Here is a 25,737-nt window from a genome sequence, read left to right on the forward strand (position 1 = left end):
TAGGTAGCTGTGGGAGTCAGTCGGTTTATAGTAAATGTCCGTGCTGATTCGGTCACCCGAGATAGAAATGGAAAGGTCTAGGAAGGGGAGGGAGGAGTCTGAGACGGTCCAGGTGAATTTGAGGTCGGGGTGGAAGGTGTTGGTATCAGTTGAGAATGTTCACTCAAGTCAAGGTCAGTAATATGACCATAAGAGCTAGCCAAAAATAACTAGGAACATTTTTATTTTAACAGTCCAATCAGATTCAAAAATGCTCAGTTGTATTATTTTTTAAAAATAAAATGCTTTGCTTTATGAAGGAGCATACATCCTGTAAATGTTTTTGAAGTGAGGTCATCGGTCTGAAATGTAAACACCCTTTCTTATCCCACAAATGACCAACTCAGTGTTTCGGGAAATCCTGTTAAAATTCCATATTTTGGATTTCTGTGGTGGTCTGATTCTTCTCTCTTAATTACATTCAATGATTTTAAAATGTTTTTTGGAATGACCCATAGTGTGGTGAGCTTGTGGAATTCTCTGCCACAGAAAGTAGTTGAGGACAAAATACTGAATGATTTCAAGGAGTTAGGTATAGTTCTTAGAGCTAAAGAGATCAAAGGGTATGAGGGAGAAAGCAGGAACAGGGGACTGAGTTGGTTGATCAGCCATGTTCATACTGAATGCTGGAGCAGACTCAGTGGACCAAGTGGCCCATTCTTGCTGCTACTTTTTATATCTTGATGGCCACCTTTGAGATTCATCATGGTTATAAACTGGAAATAATTGTCAGATATCTAGCCATTTGAATGCACCTTTGCTTCCAGTTCAGACAATGCCTGTTTCAGCCTGAATAGTTGAGCTTCATTTTGAACAATATGCTCTGGACTGTGTGTTACATGTTCCTAAATGCAGCTGCTGTATAATCTTAAACTGTGTTCTTCTTGCTTGTGAACATTTTAATGGCTCTCTTGCAAAATTTATACTATTGTTGAGCTCAGATTATTAGGCACAGATTAGCAAAGCTGTAGTTTGACCCCTCACATTGACAGGATCTTGTAATTTGGAAAAGAATGGAAACACTGGTGAGAGGCAGGGTAGATCGTATCTCATAAACTTGATTACGTTTTTTGAGGATGTGACAAAGATGATTGATGAGGGAAGGGCAGTAAGTGTTGTCTATATGGACATTTGCATTGGCCTTTGACAAGGTCCCACATGGCACAAGGGATTGGTGGTGAGCTGGTAAGGTGGATATAGAACTGGTTTAATCATAGAAGACAGAAAGTAACAATGGAAGGGTGTTTTTCTGACTGGAGCTCTGTGATCAGTGGTGTTCGGCAGGGAGCAGTGCTTGTTGTTTGTAATGTTTATAAATGATTGGAGGAGAATGTAGGTGGCCTGATTAGTAAGTTGTGGACGACACAAAAATTGAGGGAGCTGTGGGCAGTGAGGAGGATTGCCAGAGGATACAGCAAGATAGAGAGAGGCTGGAGACTTAAGGCAAGGAAATGGCAGCTGGAGTTTAATCTGGACAATTGCAAAGTAGTGCATTTTGGAAGATTTAATGCAAGTGGGAAATATATAGTAAATGGCAGAACTCTTAGAAGTGTCAACACACAGAGGGGTCTAGGCATATGAGTCCACTGTTCCCTGTAGTGACAACACAAGTGTATAAAGTGGTCAAGAAGGGGTATGGCATGCTTGCCTTCATTAGTCGGGGCATAGAGCGTAAAAATTGGCAAGTCATGTTGTAGCTGTATAGAACTTTAATTAGGCCACATTTGGAATATTGTATACTGTTCCGATTTCCACACTACCAGAAGGATGTGGAGGTTTTGGAGAGGGTACAGAAATGGTTTATCATGATGTTGCATGGTTAGGAGGGTATTGGCTATGAGGAGAAATCGGACAAACTCAGTTTTTTTGCACCTGAATGTTGAAGGGTGTGATAGAAGTTTGCCAAATTATGAGAGCTCCAGATAGAATGGATATTCAGAGTCTTTTTCCCTGGGAAGAAATGTCAATTACTATGGGACATACTTTTAAGGTAAAAGGGTTAAGTTTAATGGAGATGTAAGAGGCAGGTTTTAATTTACTCAGAGAGTGGTAAGTGCCTGGAGTGTGCTGCCAGAGAAGTTGGTGAAAGCAGATACAATAACAATGTTTAAGAGGCACCTTGACAGATACAGGAATAGGCAGAGAATAGAGGGATAGAGTAGAGGTGAAAGGATTTTAGTTTAGAAAGGTGAAAAGTGTTGGCGCAGGCTTGGTGGGCTGAAGGGTCTGTTCTTGTGCTGTACTGTTCTTTGCTCTTTGCTCAAATTTGTATTGGGAGAAAGTGAGGGCTGCAGACGCTGGCGATCAGAGCTGAAAATGTGTTGCTGGAAAAGCGCAGCAGGTCAGGCAGCATCCAAGGAACAGGAGAATCGACGTTTCGGGCATGAGCCCTTCCTGAAACGTCGATTCTCCTGCTCCTTGGATGCTGCCTGACCTGCTGCGCTTTTCCAGCAACACATTTTCAGCTCAAATTTGTATTGAATGGGAATAACAGCAACCATAAGATGCAGGAACAGAAGTAGGCTATACTATCCATCAATTCTACTCTGCCACTAAACTCCTGCCTTATCCCTGAACCCTTGATTCCCTTACTGATTAAAAGTCTGTCTATCACAGCCTTGAATATACTTAACGACCCAGTCTGGCTGCCAGACCTGCTGATTTTGCTGCCTATCTTTATGTTGCACACCCTTTGCCACTTGGAAATGGTTGGTTTTGTCGAGTTGGGTTTTTATTGATGGGTTTTGTTGCTTGCACCAACGGGAAGTTTTATTTCCCTTTCAGCACACTGGAAACGACATTTGACAGCAGTGTTACCACGGAGATCAGTGGCCGCAGTATACTCAGCATGACAGGCAGGCAGGCCCCGTTGTCATGGCGACTTGGACAGTCCAGCCCTCGCCTTCAGGCCGGAGACGCTCCATCGATGGGGAATGGGTACCCTCCTCGGTCCAATGCCAGCCGTTACATCCACCCGGAGTCCGGCCGTTATGTGTACCCCACGCCTCTCCGCAGGCAGCTGGCATCACGCAGCAGTAATGTGGGCCACTCAGACCTTCCAGAGAAGAGTGGGGATGACATGGACCTGGAGGGCATCAACATGGACGTAGCTGGATACATGAGCGATGGTGACGTCCTGGGCAAAAATCTGCGCACCGATGACATAGCGAGTGGGTAAGGAGAGTTTAATTGTCAATATATTTCTCCTCTCGTCTTTTATTATGCTACCAAATGTGATGAGCAAAGTGAGCCAGAGTGTTGAAAAGAAACTATTTCCACTGGTTGGGGATTTTGAACTGGGAGTATAGTCTGGAAATTAGGGCCAGACTGTTCAGGAGAGATGTTAGGAAGCACTTTCACATACAAAGACTGGTAGAGGTTTGGAACTCCACAATTAGCAGTGAATATTGGATCAGTTGTTCATTCTAAATCCGAGGGAGAGAATTTTTTCTTCAGCAAACGTATTCAGGGATATGGGCAAAAGGCAGGAATATGGAGTTGGGGCATGGAACTGCTATCGTGGAACAGGCTGGAGAGGCTGAATGGCCTACTGTTTCCATGTTCATTATTACATGAGGTGACTCAGATTGTTGAGGACACAGTTTCTTTCTGTGCTTCATGTCAGAGTGTTTTCAAAGTTTTCACAGCTTTTCATCTTTGAACAGTGCAAAGTCATTTCCTTTGAACCACACATTTCTATCCGCCCCCGACCCCCACAACTGATGGTCTGAGTTTACAGAACCACTACAAAATGCAGCAAGGTGCCCTTCATGCCTAGCTGGCTGTTTCTATTGTATGCACAAGCATTAGTGAAGCTCCCATAAACAAATGGCTTGTTCCCATTCATTGTCACAACACACAGTTGAGGAAGAAAGGTAAAAGGTGAAGCTATTGTATTATTATCAGACAATAAGGCATTAGAGAGAGAAGACTGGTGGTGGTTTAACCTGAGCCACCCCACAGCTCAGGGTGCAGGGATGGAGGGGACGAGGTGAGAAGGAGAGTCCTTCACAGTAACCTCAGCCAGTGTGGGAATTGAACCCAAACTGTTGGCATTACTTTGTATTGCAAACCAGCCACCCGGCCAACTGAACTAACAGTTGAGGAAGAGACACTCTGACGAGGCATTAGAGAATGGTCAGTGCGCATTGGCACAGTGCCACTGTGTGAAGCAATGCCTTTGAGCTGGAGTGGTGACAATGGGTGAAAGGGAAAAGCACTTGCAGTATGAGAGAGGGCAATATCAGCACACAAGCCATGAAACTAGACTCAGATATGCCCACATGTCCAGCTTTGTATTTAACAATGGTTAATGATTCTGGTTATTGTTATTTCTTCCTAGTAATTGACCATAAGACCATAACATCTAGGAACAGTAGACCATTTGGCACCACCATTCAATAGGATCATGGCGAATTTGACATTCCTCATATCCATTTCCCTGCCCTTTCCCCTTAACCCTTGATTCCTCGCCTGATATCAAGGTTTGCATGGATTTTACAATGATATTGGTAGAAAAAGGTGGCCTTATTGAGGTTTATAAAATCACGAGGAGCATAGATAAGGTGAATGACAAGGGTCTTTTCCCTAGGGTGGAGGACTTTAAAAGCAGGGGGCATATTTCTGACGTGAGAGGAGAAAGGTTTAAAAAGAACATGAGGGGCAACATTTTTACACAGAGAGTGGTTTATATGTGGAATAAACTGTCGGAGAAAGTGGTAGATGCAGGTAAAGTTAAAATGTTTAAGAGACATTTGGATAAGTACATGAATAGGAAAGGTTTGGAGGGATATGGGCCTAGCACAGAAAGGTGGGGCTAGTTTAGTTTGGGAACATGGTCGGCGTGGATTAGTTGGACCGAAGAGTCTGGTTCTCTGCTTATGACTCTCTGATCAAGCATCTTTTTATCTTAGTGATAGAGATACACAAGCACTCTATCACCATCCCCCCCAACATGTCTGTGGCAAGGAGTTCCAAAGACTGTAATTCCTCTGAGAGAAGAAATTCCTCATTGTCTCAGTCTTACACTGGTGCTCCTTTATTCTGAGATTACGCTCCTGGACTCTCCCGTGAGGGGAACCATCCTCTCAGCATTTACCTTGTCAAGCCTCCTAAGGACCAGATATGTTTCCATGAGATTACCTTTCATTCTTCTAAACTCCAGTGAGTAGAGCCCAGTCTGTTCACCCTTTTGCTCATAAGACAGTCCCTCCATACTGCGGATCGTCCTAGTAATGCAAAACAAAATGTAGCTAGGTAAAAGCTGTGATACTGTGATTTTAATATAACCTTTTCCATGTCTTGAAAATATTGCATGGCTTCCGGTTTTGATTCCTGAAGACACAGTTGTGTAACCCATGAGCTGATGTCAGATGTGACTGTTGAACTATCGGGGCATCAAGACTAAGTTCAATTCAGTCTTTCCACTTGCACATGGATTGCTAAATCCTTCTTAGACACAGCAGTCGGTCAACGTTTCTCCCCTTAACCCAAAAGCAGTAGTGCCACTATGATTGCTGGACTCTTCCTAACTTAGACTGGTTTACCAGGCTGATTCCTGAGAAGGCAGGACTGACGCATGAAGAGAAACTGGATTGGTCAGAACTATATTTCACTGGAATTCTGAAGAATGAGGAGGATCTCATAGAAATCTTGAAAATTCTAACAGATTAGATAAGGTAAATGCAAAAAGGCTGTTCTTGATGACCGGGGGAGTTCAGAGCCAGGGGTTACAGTCTTAGGGTACTGGGTAAGCCACTTAGCACTCCTTCACCAGAAGGAGACACTCCTTCACCAGAAAGTGGGGACCCTGTGGATTTCTGTACTACAGAAAGCAGTTGAGGTCAAAACATTGAATGGTTTCAAGAAGGAGTTAGATATAGTTCTTCGGGCTAAAGGGATCAAAGGGTATGGTGTGAAAGCAGGAACAGGGGACTGACTTGGATGGCAGAACAGGCTCGAAGGGCTGAATGGCCTACTCCTGTTCTCCTTTCAATATTTCAGTGGAAGCTGACCTTGGGGCCTGGTATGACAATGCTCGTCACTCAAATAAAAACCTGAAATTGCTGGAGAAACTCAGCAGATTTGGCAGCATCTGTGGAGAGAAAGCAGGGATAACATTTTGGGTTTAGTCCCTTCTTCAGGCACTGAACCTGAAACATCAACTCTGTTCCCCTCTCTGTAGATGCCGACACAGCTGTTGAATTTCTCCAGCAATTTCTGCTTTCATTTCAAATAGCTTGTGTTTTGTATTTCTTTGTTTCTGGAGAGTCACTCAGCGGACTCAGTTTGGGAGCTTCTTGTCATAACCCAATGTTGCCACAAGATGGCAAGTAAAGCATTCCTTTCTTCTGTTGATGGCTGTAGGCTGTCATTATAGTGAATGGCCTGTCATCGGATTCTACCATTTGACTCTCCAGGAAAATAATAATCTCCAGGGAAATGTTAAGAATGATACAAGCTGCAAGTCCAGTTCTCATGCCCTGAATCTCTCTGTTCATTCACCAGCCTCAATGTCTTTATACTGAGTATGTAGCCCTCTGCCTTGCTTTCCTTTTGAAGTTGTACCTTTGTTCATCGTCCCAATTTTAATCACATCTAAAGGTTGAACATGATTACCAGGTTTAAAGGTTCAAAGGGATATGGGCCAAATGCAGGCCGTTAGGACCAGTTCGGTTGAGGAAACCTGGTTGACAGGGACGAGTTGGGCTGAAGGGTTTGTTTCCATGCTGGATAACCTCCATGATTTGATGTCCAGTTGTGAGTGGGACAAGGGTGCACTGTGGCAGTGACCTGGGTGACAAATGAGTGGCAAGGAGAGAAACAAAGGCCAAAAAAACAACGCTTTTCTAGCATTTAACCGGAGGAAATTGCAGCTCACCAGGGTCTGGATGTCAAATAAACAGTTGGACAGCACAGTGGAGACGTTGAAAGACACCCCTCACGGGAGTAACGCTAATCATCAACACTGTCAATGTCAAAACAGTGCCCCTGCCTGTGGATCTGCCTGTCAAGGGGCTTCTCCAGTAAATCCCTTTTGCCACAGGCCAGCTCATTCCATTAAGTGATGTCTTCCTGACGCCTTTTCTAGTCGCCGCACAATATGTCAAACGTTGTGTGGCTATTCATTGCGCCTGACATTGGATACTGAGTATTACTGTTAAACCATGAAAACTATTAAAGTCAGTTCCAGTCCTCACTTGTCACTGAGCTTGGAACCTGATACATGGATGTTAATTCTTTTTGAAATTAACTTCTTACAGAGGAGATTTTTCCGACTGTCCTGAGTAGCGAGTTGAGTTGCAAATCTTTCATCCTTTCCAATGTGTTAAATGACAATTGTATTCCAGTTGGAGCAGCTTGAATGTGGGGGTTACTTTTGAGAAGCTGTGGGGTTGTGTTATTGATTTTCCACTGACCAGAATATGTTCTGTACAGGACCATTTAAACAAAGAAAACTACAAAGGGATTTGGGGTACTTGTGCACAACATACAGAAAGCTAGCACACAGCTGCAGCACATCATAGGAAGGCTAATGGAACATTGGCCCTTATTTCAAAGGGGCTGAATTTTTTTTTAACATTCATTCATGGGATGTGGGCATCACTGGCTAGGCCAGCATTTATTGTGCATCCCTAATTGCTCAGAGGGCAATTGAGAGCCAACCACGTTGCTGTGGGTTTGGAATCACATGTAGGCCAGACCAGGTAAAGATGGCAGTTTCCTTCCCTAAAAGACCTTAGTGAACCAGATGGGTTTTTCCAACAATCAATAATGGATTCTTGGTCATCATTTGACTCACTGCTGTGGCAGGATTTGAATCTGGATCCCTAGAACATTCCCTGGGTCTCTGGATTAACTGTCCAGCGGGAGATAGCTGAAGAGATAGTGGAGGCATTCTTGCAGGAATTGCTAGAATCAGGAAGGGGCCCAGAGGACTGGAAAATTGCTAACATGACACCCCTCTTTAAAAAGCAAGTAAGGCAAAAGATGGAAAATTACAGACTAATTAGTCCAACCTCAGTCATGGGTAAGATCCTGGAATCCATTGTGAAAGATGAGATGTCTGAATACTTGGAAGTGTGTGGTAAAATAGGGCAATGTCAGCATGGTTTCATCAAGGGGAAGTCATGCCTGACAAATCTGTTAGAATTCTTTGAGGAAATAATGAGCAGGTTAGACCAAGGAGATCCAATGGATGTTATCTACCTGGACTTCAAAAAAGCCTTTGACAATGTGCCGCACAGGAAGATGCTGAGTAAGATAAGGGCCCATGGCGTCAGAGGCAAGGTGCTAGCATAGATAGAGACTTGGCTGTCTGGCAGAAAGCAGAGAGTGGGGATAAAAGGGTCCTTGGCAGCTGGTGACAAGTGGTGTCCTGCAAGGCTCAGTGTTGGGACCACGTTTCACTTTATACATGAACAGTCTAGATGAAGGAACTGACTGGCTAGGTTTCAAGATAATACAAAGACAGGTAGAGGGACAGGTAGCATTGAGGAGGCGGGAAGGCTGCAGAAGGATTTGGGCAGGTTAGAAGAGTGACCAAAGAAGTGGCAGATGGAGTACAACGTGGGAAAGTGTGAGGTCATGCACTTTGGTAGAAGAATAGAGGCATGGACAAATTTCTAAATGGGGAGAAAATTCAGAAATCTGAAGTGGAAAGAGACTTGGGAGTTCTAATCCGGATTTCTCTCAAGGTAAACTTGCAGATTGAGTCAGTAGTTAGGAATGCAAATGCAATGATGATGTTTATTTTGAGAGGACTTGAATATAAAAGCAGGGATGTACTTCTGAGGGTCTATAAGGCTCTGGTCAGACCATATTTGGAGTATTGTTTGCAGTTTTGGGCCCCACATCTCGGGAAGGAGAAATAAACCTTGGAGCATGTTCAGAGGTGATTCACGAGAATGGTCCCAGGAATGAAAAGCTTAACATATGAGGAATGTCTGAGGACTCTGGGTTTATACTTGATGGAGTTTAGAAGGATGAGGGGAGAGATCTAATTAAAACATACAGAATACTGAATGCACTGGACAGAGAAGATGTTTTTGTTGATAGGAGAGACTAGGACCCAAGGGCATAGCCTTAGAGTAAAGGGAAGAATGGAGATAAGGAGAAACCTCTTCAGCCAGAGAGTGGGGAATCTATGGAATTCACTGCCACAGAACGCTGTGGAGGCCAGGTCATTGAGTATATTTATAACGGAGATAAGTAAGTTATTGATTGTAAAGGGTATCAAGGGTTACGGTAAGAAAACAGGAGCATGGGATTGAGAAATTTATCAGCCGTGATTGAATGTGGAGCAGACTCGATGGGCTGAACGGCCTAATTTCTGCTCCTGTGTCTTATGGTCTTATGTTCCACCAGCAGGGAAGACTAGGACCCAAGGGCACAATCTCAGAGTGAAGGGCCAACCCTTTAAAACTGAGGCGGAGAGGAATTTCTTCAGCCAGAGGGTGGTGAATCTGTAGAAGTCGTTGCTGCAGAGGGTTGTGGAGGCCAAGTTACTGAGTGTATTTAAAGCAGAGATAACTATGTTCTTAATTGGTAAAGGGATCAGGGGTTGTGGGGAGGAGTCAGAAGAATGGGATTGGGAAACATATTAGTCATAAACGAATGGCAGAGTAGACTCAATGGGCTGAATAGCCTAACTCTGCTGGTACATCTTATGGTCTTATGATCACTTTCCAGTCAGGTTACAGTCACAAAAACTGTGGCTTTCAGCAATCCAATTGACCATTTGAAGGAAGAAAGTCACTTGCATGAATTTGCCTTTCATGATCGTCTCATGACTCAACTTATGGCCATGGGGGGAGTTGTTTTGAATTATAATCATTGTAACGATGTGAGAAAATGTTAAAAATCACACAACACTGGGTTATAGTCCAACAGGTTTATTTGGAAGCACCAGGTTTTGGAGCACTGCTCCTTCATCAGACGGTTGTGGGACAGGATCATAAGACACAGAATTTATATAGCACATGTTTACAATGTGATGTAACTGAAACTAGATATTGAAAAAGACCCGGATTGTTTGTTAAGTCTCTCATCTTTTAGAACTTCTTTTAGAAGATTTAGATTCTAAAAGATGAGACTTAACAAACAATCCGGGTCTTTCTCAATACATAATTTCAGTTCCATCACACTGTAAACATTTGCTATAAATTCTGTGTCTTATGATCCTGTCCCATAACCATCTGATGAAGGAGCAGTGCTCCAAAACCTAGTGCTTCCAAATAAACCTGGTGTTTTGTGATTTTTAGCTTTGTACGCCACAGTCCAACACCAGTGTCTCCAAACCGTGAGAAAATGTGGCAGCCAATTTGCAGACAGCAAGCTCCTATAAACAACGATGAGCTAAATGTCCAGATAATGCGTATTTAAATGGTGTTGGTTGAGGGATATATACTGGCAAGTCACTGGAGAGAAATCCCCATGCTTTTATTCAGAGGTTTCTGTCTGATATTTCACATTCACTTGAGAGATGACATTCTCTCAGATCCACACTGGATTATCTGCTCATAATTGTTTAGGCTGAGGAGGTCACGGTGTTTTGGCAGTGAGAAAGAGACTCACTGAGTGCACGTCTGAGGGAGGCAGACAATGTCTTCAAAGTGGGCATCCTTTGAAGAGTCTTCCAAGTTTGTTCCACTGCAAAGTCTCTTTGAAGGATGTTCACTTTGAGTGTACGTCTGAGAGAGGCAGAGAACGTCTTCAATGAGAAACATTTATTCTCCTGCTCCTCAGATGCTACCTAACCTGTTATGCTTTTCCAGGACCACACTCTCACCTCCTGATGCTGCCTGGCTTGCTGTGTTCTTCCAGCCTCCTTCCTGTCTAACTTGGAGTCATAAAGTCATACAGCATGGAAACAGACCCTTTGGCTGTTCCATTGACACCCCTGCACTTTCATGCACTTCCAAGTACTCAGCAATCTCATCTCCACATCCTCTCTATCCAGGCCTCTCAGTATTCTGTAAGTTTCAATCAGATTCCCCCTCAGCTTTGCTGACCAAGTTTCCCATACTAAACTAATCTCACTTGCCTGGGTTTGACCGATATCCCTTTAAACCTTTCCTATTCATGTACCTATCCAAATGTCTTCTACATCTTGTAACTATACCTGCATCTACCACTGCCTTTGGCAGTTCGTTTCACAGACAAGCAATCCTTTATGTGAGAAAAGTTACCTCTCAGGTTGTTTTTAAATCTTTCTCCCCTCACCTTAAAAGTATGCCTCCTAGTTTGAACTCACCCACCCGAGGGAAACAACCTTTGCTATTAAGCTTATCAATGTCCCTCATGATTTTATATGCCTCTATAAGATCACCCCTCAACCTCCTACACTCCAGTGAAAAAAGCCCCAGCCTGTTCAGCATCTCCTTACAACTCAAACTCTCCGTCTCAGTAACATTCATGTAAATCTTTTCTGAACCCTCTCCACTTCTGAAAGAACTATGGGCTGCACAATGTTGATGCCCCACAGTACCTTAAAATATCCAACTTTTAAGACAGCTCTTCCAAGCAATATTGTGATTATAAAACTTATTCCACTCCAGAAAGGGAAAAATTTACTGAGGGGAAATGATTCTCAAGGTGTTGGAGTTTAATGAACACGTCAAGGATTAAAAATTGGCAGTTTGCATTTTGGAACGATTTGCTGAATATGGAGACATGAGAGAGTGGATAAATGATGGATTTTGCTCACACTCCTAGTGAGCACTGACAGATTTCCACTTGGCTGACTGTGCAACGGTTGAGCTTTGAAATCTGGTGAGATCAGGCCAGATTTTCTGCGCAGCAAATGCAGGTCATGACTTTGCCCAGCAATAAAACTCAGCATTTATTAATTTAAAACTCAATTAAATAAGTTTTAAAAATCTGGAATTAAAAGCTATTGCTGGTGACGGTGACTTGGAAATTGTCATCTGTTGTTTAAAAAAACCAGTCTGGTTCATTAATGTCCTTTGGGGAAGAGAATCTGTCATCCAGAAATCAACCTACCCTGGGTCGGAGGAGTCCAGAACTAGAGGGCATAAGTTAACAGTGAGAGGGGGAAATTTTGAAATGAAACTAAGGGGCAGTTTTTTCAACAGAGAGTGGTGCAATTATGGAACGAGCTGCCAGAGGAAGTGGTCGAGGCTGGTACAATTGCAACTTTTAAAAGAGATCTGGATGGGTGTATGAATAGGAAGGGTTCAGAGGGATATGGGCCAAGTGTTGGCAAATGGAACTGGATTAATCTAGGATATCTAGTCAGCATGAACAAATTGGATCGAAGAATCTGTTTCCATGCTGTACAGCTCTATGACTCTGTGTGACTCCAGACCCACAGCGATATGGTGACTCTTAACTGGCTCTGAAATGGCCAAAAAAGCCATTCAGTCCAAGGGCATTAAAGGGCAACTTGTCAGTGACACCCACATTGCAGTGAAAGAATAAATAATAATAAACCTACCTCTTCTGGAAGTGCCACCACTGCTGCTCTTCTGTGCAATTCAAAAGCAGGGAAACAATTTCCAGTTCTTTGTAAATACTGATAATAATTTACATTTCAATGTCAATTCTAAATCCAGAAGACATGAGTATAAGTGATCAGCACTGGATTAGAAAAGGTAAAATTACCATTAAGAGAGTTGACTAGTGGTGGTTTAACCTAAGGGTTGCCGTGCCTCAGGAGATACACTGTGAAGTAGGGTCCACAGTTGGAGCAGGACATGAACCTGCATTGTTGGTATCACTTTGCATTGCCATCCAGCCAACTGAGCTAACTGACCCCCAAGTGACACTAGGTTATACATTCATCGAAAAACCGTGAAAGTATTAGCAAGGAGAGCTGTGCCAAATTCTGACAGGAGAATTTCGCAACCTTAACAAACTGCATAGAAATGTAGAACATTTCCTGTAAACTTTAGCTGAATATAAAAATGTAGGCCATATTTTTATTGGCTTCCCCAGTGATTTAAGCATCAAAAGCTTCGACTACAGGGAGCAGAAGGGTAAAATAAAGCAAAAAATGCAAGCAGACGCTCAGCAGGTTTGGCAGTGTATGTGGAGAGAGAAAAACAGTTAACTTACAGGTTAATGATCTTTTGTCTGTAATGTTCAGTTCCCTGGCCTTCAAGCGCTTTGCTGATCTCAGCACAATGGATTTATAACACTGCAAGTTGTGTGGTGTTAACCACTCCAGGGCTAAGGAGGAGGAGATTGTGCAACATTTCTCCCCCAGGTTTTGTCTTTCTCTCTCTCTCTCTCTCTCACCTCCCCCCACCACCCCTTCAACGTCCCTCCCTCAACGTTGGACTCAGTGAAGAATGTTCCCCTCTTTGGTTTGAATCTACCTCTTTTATTTTTAAACAATGCATATCCAAGATGTGGTTTGGACCATAGCAAGAGCTGCAGGCCCGTTTTCTAAGCTGTACATGGAAGTAATTGGGAATAATTTATGAAGGTTGTGAGTTTGAGAGTGCCACTCTCCAGAACTAAGTACAAAATCCAGCCTGATGTCAACACAATGATTAAACTTCTCACTTAGCAATCTGAAAATAAAAGGTTATTTTTAATAAAGGTTGCATTTGATCAGTTCTGAATAAGGGTCACTCGACTCAAAACATTAACTTTGTTTCTCTCTCCACAAATGCTGTCAGACCTGCTGAGTTTCTCCAGCAATCTCTGCTTTTATTTCAGTATCTGCAGTTCTTTGTTTTATTTCTGTGTTTGATAGCATTTAATCTTTAAATGCCAAAGTCTTTCCACATAATGACTCAGGAGGCAAATTCTTTTAGGTTTAAGTTAAAGGTTACAAAGTTCATTCAACTCTGTACCTGAATTCCTGAGATGCCTTGTTCACCTCAAAGTGCAGTTGCTGTTTTATTCATTCATGGGAGGAGGACATTGCTGGCGAGGCAGCATTTATTGCCCATCACTAATTGCCCAGAGGACAGTTAAAAGTCACTACGTTGCTTTAGGTCTGGAGTCACATCTAGGCCAGACCAGGTAAGGATGGCATTTTCCTTCCCTCAAGGGCATTAGTGAACCATTAATTATTATGTAAGAAAAGTTATTATGTAAGAAAATGCCAGCGATTTCGTTCAATGAGAAGACTGAGGTTTCTGTTAGCTTCTAAAGATAAGGGCTGGATTTTGCAGGAAGAATCATAGTGAACTTGTCAATGCTCATCACCGTCATGAACTGGGCAGCACCTTCAGAGAGTCATAGAGATGTACAGCACGGAAACAGACCCTTCGGTCCAACTCGTCCATACCAACCAGATAAACCAACCTAATCTAGTCCCACTTGCTAGCACCCCTCCAAACCCTTCCTATTCATACACCCATCCAGATGACTTTTAAATGTGCAATAGTACTAGCCTCCACCACTTCCTCTGGCAGCTCTTTCCATACATGCAGCACCTCTGTATGAAAAAGTTGACCCTTAGGTCCCTTTTAAATCTTGCCCCTCTCACCCTAAACCTATGCTGTCTAGTTCTGGGCTCCCCCACCTCACGGAAAAGACCTTGTCCATTTACCCTATCCGTGCCATTCATGATTTTATAAACATCTATAAGGTCACCGCTCAGCCTCCAACCCTCCAGGGAAACAGCCCCAGCCTATTCAGCCTGTCCCTATAGCGCTCAAATCCTCCAACCCTGGCAACATCCTTGTAAATACTTTCTGAACCATTTCAAGTTTTCACAATATCTTTCCGATAGGAAGGAGACCAGAATTGCATGGAATATTCCAAAAGTGGCCTAACCAACATCCTGTACAGCCGCAACATGACCTCCCAACTCCTATACTCAATACTCTGACCAATAAAGGAAAGCATACCAAACGCCTTCTTCACTATCCTATCTACCTGCGACTCCACTTTCAACAAGCTATGAACCTGCACTCCAAGATCTCTTTGTTCAGCAACACTCCCTAGGACCTTACCATTAAGTGTATAAGTCCTGCTAAGATTTGGTTTCCCAAAATGCAGCACCTCACATTTATCTAAATTAAACTCCATCTGCCACTCATCAGCCCATCTGATCTAGATCCTGTTGTAATCTGAGGTAACTTTCTTCACTGTCCACTACACCTCCAATTTTGGTGTCATCTGCAAACTTACTAACTGTACCTCTTTTGTTCACATCCAAATCATTTATATAAATGACAAAAAGTCGTGGACCCAGCACCAATCCTTGTGGCACACCACTGGTCACAGGCCTCTGGTCTGAAAAGCAACCCTCCACCACCACCCTCTGTCTTCTACCTATGAGCAAGTTCTGTATCCAAATGGCAAGTTCTCCTTGCATTTCATGAGCTCTAACCTTGCTAACCAGTCTCCCGTGGGGAACCTTGTCGAATGCCTTAATGAAGTCTGTATAGATTAGAGTGATGAAGGGCTTTTGCCTGAAACATCACTTTTCCTGCTTCTCGGATGCTGCATGAGCTGCTGTGCTATTCCAGCACCACTGTAATCTAGAATCTGGTTTCCAGCATCTGCAGTCCTCGTTTTTACCCTGAAGTCTATATAGACCAGGTCCATCACTCTGCCGTCATCAATCCTCTTCAAAAATCTCAATTAATTTCATGAGACGTGATTTCCCATGAAGAAAGCCATGTTGACTATCCCTAATCAGTCCTTGCCTTTCTAAGTACATCTAAATCATGCCCCTCAGGATTCCCTCTAACAACTTGCCCACCACCAACATCAGGGTCACCGGTCTGTAGTTCCCTGACATGCACAGTTAAATGTCGAAATCAGAAAACTGTAGTCTGATTTGCTGTAATTCTTCACGTTTATTTATCATCAGTATTTTGAGAGAGAATCAGTATAAAACATGCAAAACATGTGACTTTGTTCCGATTTATTGCTCCATTTAAGCATGAGAAATGAGTCTTAATTAATGCCAAACAATTTTGCCATCACTGAAAATTTACTTTTAAGAATGTGGAGTCTTGTTCTTTCACATTAGATTATGGTTAAAAATGTTTTAAACAATTACATTTGTTACTACTTTTTCATTCCTCCCCTTTTACTCTCATTTCTCTTTTTTTTTAATGTTCCATCTCTGAGTTTACATTAGAATTAAACATTCTAAACTATATGTCCTGACTTTAAACTCGATATGCCTCAGTAGGCATTGTTCAGCTTGATTGTTTGCTTTTGCTTACCCTGTTCACACACAGTTAGTCTCCCCCTTGGAGAGGGTGTTGAACCATTTGCAAAATGTAATAAGACCCCGACAAAGCTTTATGAACAGCTATAGATGTGCATTTACCACTGATTGCTTAATTCTGTGGGAATAAACTCTGATAATGTTTTTTCCTTAAATTACATTGATCACCGTTAGATTAGCTTTTTAATTTTTGACATTAATTGAATCTAATGCCTACTATGACAGAATTTGAATCTATTTCACCAGAATATTATCCAGGCCTCTGGCTTACTACTAATTGTACCAATAGGCCACCACAGTTGTTGAAATAAATAGGTCATTCTTTAAAATAGATATTGGTTTAGATTGTTTCCTGTATGTGCGCAATCACCGTGGCAGCATCACAATATTTATAACACATTGTTCCAAGGTCATACTATGACCTTTTTCCTGTAGATTTTGTATTGTTTCCTGTATTTACAAGACGGTTTTCCTGTATTGACATTGTCCTGTTTATCTCTCTATTGTATCCCTCAGAATAACATGTTAGTTTGGCTCAGTTGGACTCAGTTAATAGCACTCTTATGTGAAACAAAACATTGTCAGTTCCAATTTTACTTTTGGTTTTGACCATACAGTCTCTTTAATATGTAAATGAGACACTGGTTTCATGCTGTACTGTTGATACCTTCTTTCAGAAAAGGTATGAAAAGATGTCCAATTTGATCTCAAATTGAGCTTCTGAAACATGTCTTCAGCACCTCCAAGTTCAATTCCCTTTTGAACTCGATGGACACACTGTTGATTGTTCCCAATGTTGTTTGCATCAAGTCCCGTTCACCCTGTGCTCAATGACCTACGCTGACTTCAGCATCTGATACTGCCTTAAAGGAGGTGATGCTGCTATAGTAAAGTTGTCACTGGACGAGTAATCTAGGACTGCAGGATAATGCTGTGGGGATGGGGCGTGGGTTTGAATCCCAGCATAGCAGATGGTGAAAGCTGAACTCAGTGAATCTGTGGAATTTTAATAAATGGCTAGCCTACTGGTGACCATGGAATCACTGTCAATTTTCAGTAAAACAAAAACCCATCTGGATCACAAATGTTCTTCAGGGAAGGAAATACCTTACCTGGTCTGCTCTACATGTGACTCCAGACCCACAGCAATGTGAATCACAGAATCACAGAATCCTTACAGTGTGAAACAGCCCCATCCAGCCTATCATCTGCACTGATCATTCTGAAAAGCAACCCACCCAGACCCACGAATAATAAATGTTGACCCCCACATCTCATGAACCAATTAAAAATGCGGAGATGGAGCCTCAAGAGAGAGACAGACAGAGAGAGAGAGAGAGAAAAACAGCATTGGCCTGACAAAGGAATGGATGAAGGTCAGCCTGGGGAAATCATTAGCTGCTAATGGGGACCATTAGTGGCTGACAATGGGTTCTTTGTTGTAGCAGCCCATGTGATGACAAGGCCTGGAGTGCGAGGTTTAGGGTAAGGACATGGGAGAAGGTGCCAAGACCCTAAAATTATTGAACTTGATATTGAGACCAGAAGGCTGCAGGGTCCCCCAGTGGAAAATGAGATATTGTTCTTCCAGCTTGTGTTGAGCTTGGCTGGAGCACTGCAGCAAGCCTGAGACGGAGATGGTGGCCAGGGAACAGGATGATGTGTTGTAACACACTGAGCTTCCTGAGGACCCAGAGCTTCCTGTTGCATGCCATTTCAACTGTGTTCCCTGACCAGCAACTTCACTGGCCGGGAAGCATTCTGACTATGAAAGATGCTGGATAAATTTCATTTTCCCATGCATTAATACATCTGTCAGGTAAAATATTTGAACAGCGGAGGTAGAGCATAAGTATCTTTGTAGGTGATGAGCAAACAGTGTTTCAGTGTCAGATTGTGAAGCAGTTTACAGGAATCTTTGATGTGTTGTGTGAATAAATCATACTTCTCTGATTTACTTGAAAACTCCATCAAGTTTGCTGTTGAATAACACGCCACCTAATGGTAGTTTGTATAAAGTGCAATCATCCTTGTGATGTTTTATTTGGCAACACTTTTGTACTATCTCTTGGCTTATGTTCAAGAATTTTAGCAACATAAAAAAGCCTTGACAGATGAACTGCTGATTCTGTGAAATCTGTACAAGCTGATGTATCCTAGCAATGGCTTGTAACTTTAGCTCACAGAAATTGTTATCATACATTATTAGTAAGATTAACTGCTGAATGACTCAGTAGTTCAGAGATAAAATTTTTGGGAGAGCTACTTGGAAAATGCTCATTGTTTAAGAACACTGTAAGAAGGTCACTTTTGATGTGTATAACCAGAGGCTGATTTCCCTTTTCTTAATCTGACAATGATGATTCTTTTCAAGAAGAGCTAGTTCAACAAATCATTCCAGTTTACAAATGGAGACCACTACATTTTATTCCTGCTTCTTCCTGAGCATTCATGACATTCTGGAACCCCCACCCCTCACAGTACAGTATTCTGGGTGTCCCCATATCCCATAGACTACAGCAGTTTAAGATGGCAGCTCACCACCTTTTAAGAGCCATTACGAAAGTGCAACAAGCACTGATCCAGCCAGTGGCACCCACATCCTATGAAAAAGTAAAGAAAAGATCTACACTTCTTCTAATCAGAATTTTGCATTTTCTTATTTTCTTTATTTAATCTCGAAGTTTCTAATCTGTTGCACATTTTCAGTTCCCATATCCCTCAACAAATTGAGAGTTTATTCGATCGTTCATTGAAAAAGTTAAATATCACCCAGCGATATAGGAACTTTAATAGCTGACTGGTGTGAATTAATGGTTCTGTGCCTTATTTCACCTTTGTTGCTAGTTAATCAACAGTAAAGGCAATGATTAAATCAGCAGCTCACAGAAAGTTTGAACGCAAGGTGTCCAATTAAAGTAAATTTTTATTGCTCTGAATTGGCTTTTCAGGTCATGGGAATATAAACTTGCCTGTCTTTGCAATGCTTTGCATCTGACTCAGGAGCAGTGGATCGTGAAGTTGATTCAGCAGAGACACGTGCTTGCACATTACTGCAGCACTTCAGGGTGAAAAGTCCTTAGAAATGTTCATTTTACCCCCTAGCAGCATCCAGTTTGGAATTTAAACTGTTCCTTCAAAGATCTTGCTGAGGACATGCAACCATGGGCTGTAGGTGATAGCCTAGTGGTATCATCACTAGGTTATTAATTGAGAGGCCTAGAGAATGTTCGGGGGGAGGGCGAGGTTCAAGTCCCACAATGGCAGAGAGTAGAGTTTGAATTCAATAACAGTAATAATGATAATCTAGAATTACGAGTTCTAATGATGACCGTGAAACCATTATAGATTGATTGGGGAAAATGCCCATCTGGTTCACTAATGATTTTAGGGAAGGAAACTGCCATCCTTGCCTGGTCTTGTCTACATCTGGACTCCAGACCCACAGCAATGTGGTTGACTCACTGGGCAATGAATGCTGTTCCAGCCAGTGATACTCACATCCCATGAGTGAATTTAAAAAAAGGATACATTGCAATGCAGGGGAAGGTGAGTGAGTCTCTAAACCTGTTTGGCCATTCACTGAGATAATGACTGATTGTGTCTTAACTTCATATGTCATGCCCCTTGTCACCTTTGGTAACAAAATAATTACTAATTTTAGTTTTAAAATTTACAACTGACCCCATCAATCGCTATTTGCAGAAGAGGATACCAAACTCCTTTTACTCTTTAGTGTGTAAATGTGCTTCTTAATTTCACTCCTGAAAGGCTTATTTTTAGGCTGTTCCCCAAGTCATAGACTCACAGACCAGAGGGACAAACTTTTCTCTCTCCGCCCTCATTACATCTTCATATATTTATTATGTTGTCCCTCAACTACCTAAATTCCAAATATTACAATCCTAGATTGTGTACTCTTGCCTTGTAAGTTAGAATCCCTACAGTGCAGAAAGAGTCTATTCAGCCCATCAAGTCTGCACCAACCCTCTGAAGAGTATCCCAGCAGACCCGGTCCCAACTCTATCTCGATAATTCCACATTTCCCATGTGCTGTACGTAAACCCATAATGCCTTTCGGGAAGGATTAACTGTAATTAATGGTTGTAGTCCAGATATTCTTCTTCTAAAGCAAATTCACATTAATCAAATTGTTTGTAAGCTGATGGTATAGTTTAAAATTGATGGCAAGATCACATGCTGAAGGCAATAACCCAAGTGCTGAACTGTACCAAGCACAACCGTGAGCCTGCACATACAGGTCTAAAGTCACCAGTACAAAGAACAAAGAAAATTTACAGCCCACGACCAGGCCCTTCAGCCCTCCAAACCTGAGCTGATCCAAATCCACTGTCTAAACCAATCGCCCAATTCCTAAGGATCTGTATCCCTCTGCTCCCCACCTACTCATGCATCTGTCCAGATGCACCTTAAGTGAATCTACCATGCCTGCCTCCACTGCCTCTGCTTGCAACATGTTCCAGGCACCTACCACCCTCTGTGTAAAGTACTTTCCGCATGTATCCCCCTTAAACATTTCACCTCTCACCTTGAATACATGACCTCTCTTTATTGAATCCCTCACCCCCTCCTTGTTACGCTCTCATGGGTTGGTAACTGAAGAGAGCAATGGTGATGCCACCAGAGGAACCTCCAGCTGTTTGAATTTAGTTTTGCTGGCTTATTGGGCCATTGGGAAGTGATGTGTCATAGTAATGTCCCTGCATTAGTAATCCAGAATCCGAATCTGATGGGACATGGGTTCACATCCCACCATGACACATGGTGAAGTCTGAATTCAGGAAAAATCTGGACTAAAAGAACAGCTGACCTAATGGTGACAGTTGGGCTGGTCATCTCTAAAACCCATTTGGATCACTAATGCCCTTTAGGGAAGAAAATCTGCCGTCCTTACCTGGTCCGGCCTATATGTGACTCCAGACCCACAGCAATGGGGTTGACTCTCAGGGCAGTTAGGGTTGGGCAATAAATCCTGGCTCAATCGCTGACACCTACATTCCACAAAGGAATAAAAACAAATGTTAAAAATGTAATTTCCTGGTTTCATCTACATAAAGCCATTCAGTTCTTGCCCAGTAAAATGTTAATGTAACTCTGAGAGTCAGCCATTGCAGGTGGGATCAATGGATTGCGATCACTTAGACAAGAACTCCAGCCGCTACACAGACCCTTTCTCATATTAGGGCCGTCAGCATTACCTGACACTGGTAGCCTTGCAAAACCTGAGTAATTCAGCACAGCTGTGGGATCACAGTTGGTGCTTCCTGAATTGTAAGGTTCAAATCACATGACCCGAAATGCCAGTGAGTCATCAAGTGTTGTGACCCTCGAGCTGCGGAAACTTAATGGGAAACGTAGGCAGAAATATTCAGCAAGTTATAACTGTTTCAGGTTTTATTCCTAAATATGCTATTGGTAAAGACAGGAGTCAGAAATCCACTTCTATCTGACAAATTTGCTCGAATTCCTTTTGAAGCATAATTGATTTGACAATGAGGTTAAGACAGTGATGTTATACATTTGAGCTCTCAGAGGGGATTTGATAATGAATACCCTTCATAAAAGACTTATGGCTAACAGGAAAGCTCTTGGGATGAGGTCGGAAGTTGTAAATTGGACAGTAAATATGCTGGTTTAAAGGAAACAGGATAGCCACAGATAAGAAACTAATCACTCTAATTGGACATTTGCAGTGAGCAGAGGTACCCTCCTTGGGGATCAGTGCCAGTAACAACTATTACACAGAATTGAGGAAATGTTTTGTCGAGAATTACATAAAAATTGCAGCTTGGAATCTGCTCAAAATAACTGGATTGGTCCTTAATCTATACATGAGCAGAAGTTATGATAAAAACATAGAAAGTAGAAGCAGAAGTAGCCCTTTCAGCCCTTAGTGCCTATTTCCCCTTTGATGTGGTCAGAGTGTTTGTCCAAGTTCAGTACCCTGTTTCCACTTTCTCCCAGGGTTCCTTCATCCCTTTAGCCCTAAGAACTGTATCTAACTTACATGCGATTGTCCTCTTCCCACGTTTCTTTATTCCTCTTTTCTTGAACCACTGATTTAACCCGTCCTTCTGTGTTCTCACGGTGACTCGTTTGACTGTGCTCTCTGGAAAAGCAACGGTTTACCCTTTTCACTGTCATAATGCTTTTCCACTTAATCTTGTACCTAGGTCTCCTTATTCCAGGCCATTCAGTCACTGGGAACTGTTTCTGCCTGCTCTGTCCCATCCATTAATAATTTTAAACACCCCACACACTTCTCTATTTCAGCAACCTTTTTAAGGTGTGTTTTATATTTCTTAACACCAGCCTATCCTGGTGATTGACACCCTGCCCTCTTTATTGCTTCTATTATCATTTCTTTTGTGAAAAGCAAAGCTGCTTGTAATATTACACCTGTGATCTAGCTGAGGTTTTACGTAGTTTCTCCATTACTTTGAAATTTATATTCCATATCCCTTGCTATAAAACCACTATTCCATTGGTGTGCTATCCACTTGAGATTCTGTTAATGGTTTGCAAACCTGAAATCCAAATTCGCTTGAGTTGATGAATTGTGGCACTGGAAAAAGCACAGCAAGTCAGGCAGCATCAGAGGAGTAAGAGAATCGATGTTTCAGTCAGGGGTTTTCTTACAATTCCACATGACCCAGATTTCTACAAAATACAGTCCAGTTACTATACTCGCGATGTTTGCGAACAATATGTTATCATTTTTACACGTAGTAACACTTAGTTTCATTAAATACGTTTCTTTGCCTGAGTGCCACCATTTTATTGATAGCACCTTGCAGCTCCCACATGACCTTTGAATTATTTAATTGAATAACTGAATTCTGAAAGAGGTCTCCAAATGCTCTTTCTCCATAGCCCTGCATTTTTCTGTCCTTCACAAGTATTTTTCAGAACTTCGTCCATAGCCCTATATTCCTTGACACATCAAGTGCAATGATAAATACTTCTGAGGGCTTGTCACAACCATCCTTACAGACAATAAGTTCCAGATTCCCACCATTCTCTGGGTGAATTTCTTTTTCCCCACATCCCTGTAAACCTCCTGATCTTTACCTTAAGTCTATGCTCCATGTTCACTGATCCCTCCAACGAAGGGAAAGGTTCACTCCTGTCTACCTTATCTATGCCGCTCAGAATTCTATATCACCTCAATCAAGTCACCTCTCAGACACCTCTGCTCCAAGGGAAACATCTCCAATCTATCCAATCTCTCCTCATAACTACAACACTCCAGCCCACACAACTTCTTGGTAAATCTGCTCTAAGCCCTCCCTAGTGTTAACACATTACTCTTATATTGTGAATTCCAGAAATGCACGCAATACTTCAGCATTTATCCAATTTCCTTTCAGAAATTGGACCTGTTTGTACTGATCCTTGATCCTGATGCATTCTGCAGTCTAGATCCGAATAACTCTTTGCAGAAATATATTTCTCCCATCTCCCCTCTGGTTTTTTTTGCCATATTATGTTTTGTACTTTAATGTGAAAGTCCCGCTCATTCCATATCCAAATGACTGATGTGTACAAGAAACAGAAGCAGTCCCAGAACAGAATCCTGTGGGAACACCATTACCCACTTTCAGTCACTCTGAGAAACAGCCTTAACTCCTGTTCATTGTTTCCTCCCTTCTGGTTAGGTTTTAATCCAATTTGTTAACTGCCCCTAACTCGGTACACATATTTTTCTCCAATCAGCTCCTTATATTGTAGTTGCTTGTCAAGATCTTTCATGAGGTTTCACGTACACCACAAACCCTTCCCTTGCCTTATCCTCATAACTGTCACCTCCTTGAAATAGCCTCACTGGTTTGTTAAGTACAAGTTTCATTTGCTCTTGATCGCAATATTTCTCCAGAATTTCCCGGATTCAAGAAAGGTTCCTTGGGTCTAGATAGTAGCAAATACAATCTCTCAGAATTCAAAAGGGAGGGAGGCAGAAGACAGGAGACGATAGGTTAGTTAACTTGATATCCGTCATCTGAGAAGTGTTGCAATCGATCATTACAGAGGCTGTAGTTGAGCACTTTGAAAAATGCAAAGTAATTGGGAAGAATTTGCCTGGATTTGTTAAAGCAGATCATGGATGGAAATGTGTTGCTGGAGAAGCGCAGCAGGTCAGGCAGCATCTAGGGAACAGGAGAATCGACGTTTCGGGAAAGCAGATCATGCTTAACCGATTTATTGGAAATTCCTTGAAGCAGTAGAATATGCTGGGGATACAGGAGAGCCTTGTAATTGTATTGTACTTGGATTTCCAGAAACTATAAGATGCTGCTTCAAAGGTTATGGCTGGCAGGAATTATATTCATCCATGGGATATGGGCAAAACTGGCGAGTCTGGCATTTATTGCCCATCCCTAATTGCACAGAGTTCAGTTAACAGTCAATCACATTGCTATTGGCTGGAGTCACATGTAGGCCTGACCAAGTAAGGATGGCATTTCCTTCTTGAAAGGACATTAGTGAGCCAGATGGATTTTTACATGGTCACCCAATAGGTTAGCTTCTCATTCCAGATTTTTACTGAGTCCAAATTCCACTATCTGCTATAGTTTGTTTCAGCCCACCTGCTGAAATCATCAGACTGGAGAAAACTGTGCCCCACCCCATGTCATGTTTGAGCTGATCCTTCAGTTCAGAGGGTCTGAGTTAGAGATGGACCATTAGGAACTGAAACCCATATCATTCCATTTATCATCTCCAGCTTCAATTATTCCAGAGCCTTCTTGCTGACCTTCCTTCACCCTCCATAAATTCCACCTTTTGTCTCAAACACAGCTGGTCACATCCATTCTACTGTCATGTTCCACTTGCCCAACATCCCTGGGTCACCTATTGGGTGACCATGTAAAAATCCATCTGGCTCACTAATGTCCTGTCAAGAAGGAAATGCCATCCCTACATGGTCTGGCCTACATGTGACTCCAGCCCAGAGCAATGTGATTGACTGTTAACTGATCCAGTGATTGCTGGAAAAGCTCAGCAGGTCGAGCAGCATCTGTGAAGAGAAATCAGAGTTCACATTTCGGTTCCAGTTCCTCTGAGGAAGGGTCACAAGACCCAAAATATTAACTCTGATTTCTCTCCACAGGTGATGCCAGATCTGCTGAGCTTTTCCTGCAATCTCTGTTTTTATTTCGGATTGACTGCATCTGCAGGAATTTTGGTTTTTATTGCTGTCTTAATGATTCTTACTGGCACCCTGTCTCTCAGGAGATAAATTTTAAAATCCTTTTGCTCATCTTTAATTTCCTTCTGAGGTTCCTGGTGCCCACCTCATGCAACTTCTTCCTGTCCTATCCACACACCCCCCTCTGACTGTGCTCTCTCTATGAATCCTGTCCTATCCTCACATCCCCCTCTGACTGTGCTATCTCCATGAATCCTGTCCTATCCTCACACTCCCCTCTGACTGTGCTCTCTCCAATAATCCGTCCTATCCTCACACCCCCACTCTGACTGTGCTCTCTCTATGAATCCTGTCCTATCCT

At 42.4% G+C, this 25,737-nt stretch overlaps 1 protein-coding gene across 12 annotated transcripts in view; it reads left to right on the forward strand.

The window, feature by feature from the left end:
- The window catches only part of nav2a (neuron navigator 2a), a 1,099,168-nt gene that overhangs the window by 825,321 nt on the left and 248,110 nt on the right, over positions 1–25,737 (forward strand). For all 12 annotated transcript variants that reach the window (XM_043705381.1, XM_043705372.1, XM_043705374.1 and 9 more), the window contains one exon: positions 2,824–3,213. In XM_043705381.1, coding sequence (XP_043561316.1) covers positions 2,824–3,213 — 390 coding nt within the window. The remainder of the gene's footprint in view (positions 1–2,823; positions 3,214–25,737) is intronic.

This window comes from Chiloscyllium plagiosum, chromosome 16 (assembly GCF_004010195.1).
Source record: "Chiloscyllium plagiosum isolate BGI_BamShark_2017 chromosome 16, ASM401019v2, whole genome shotgun sequence".
Taxonomy (NCBI): Eukaryota; Metazoa; Chordata; class Chondrichthyes; order Orectolobiformes; family Hemiscylliidae; genus Chiloscyllium; species Chiloscyllium plagiosum.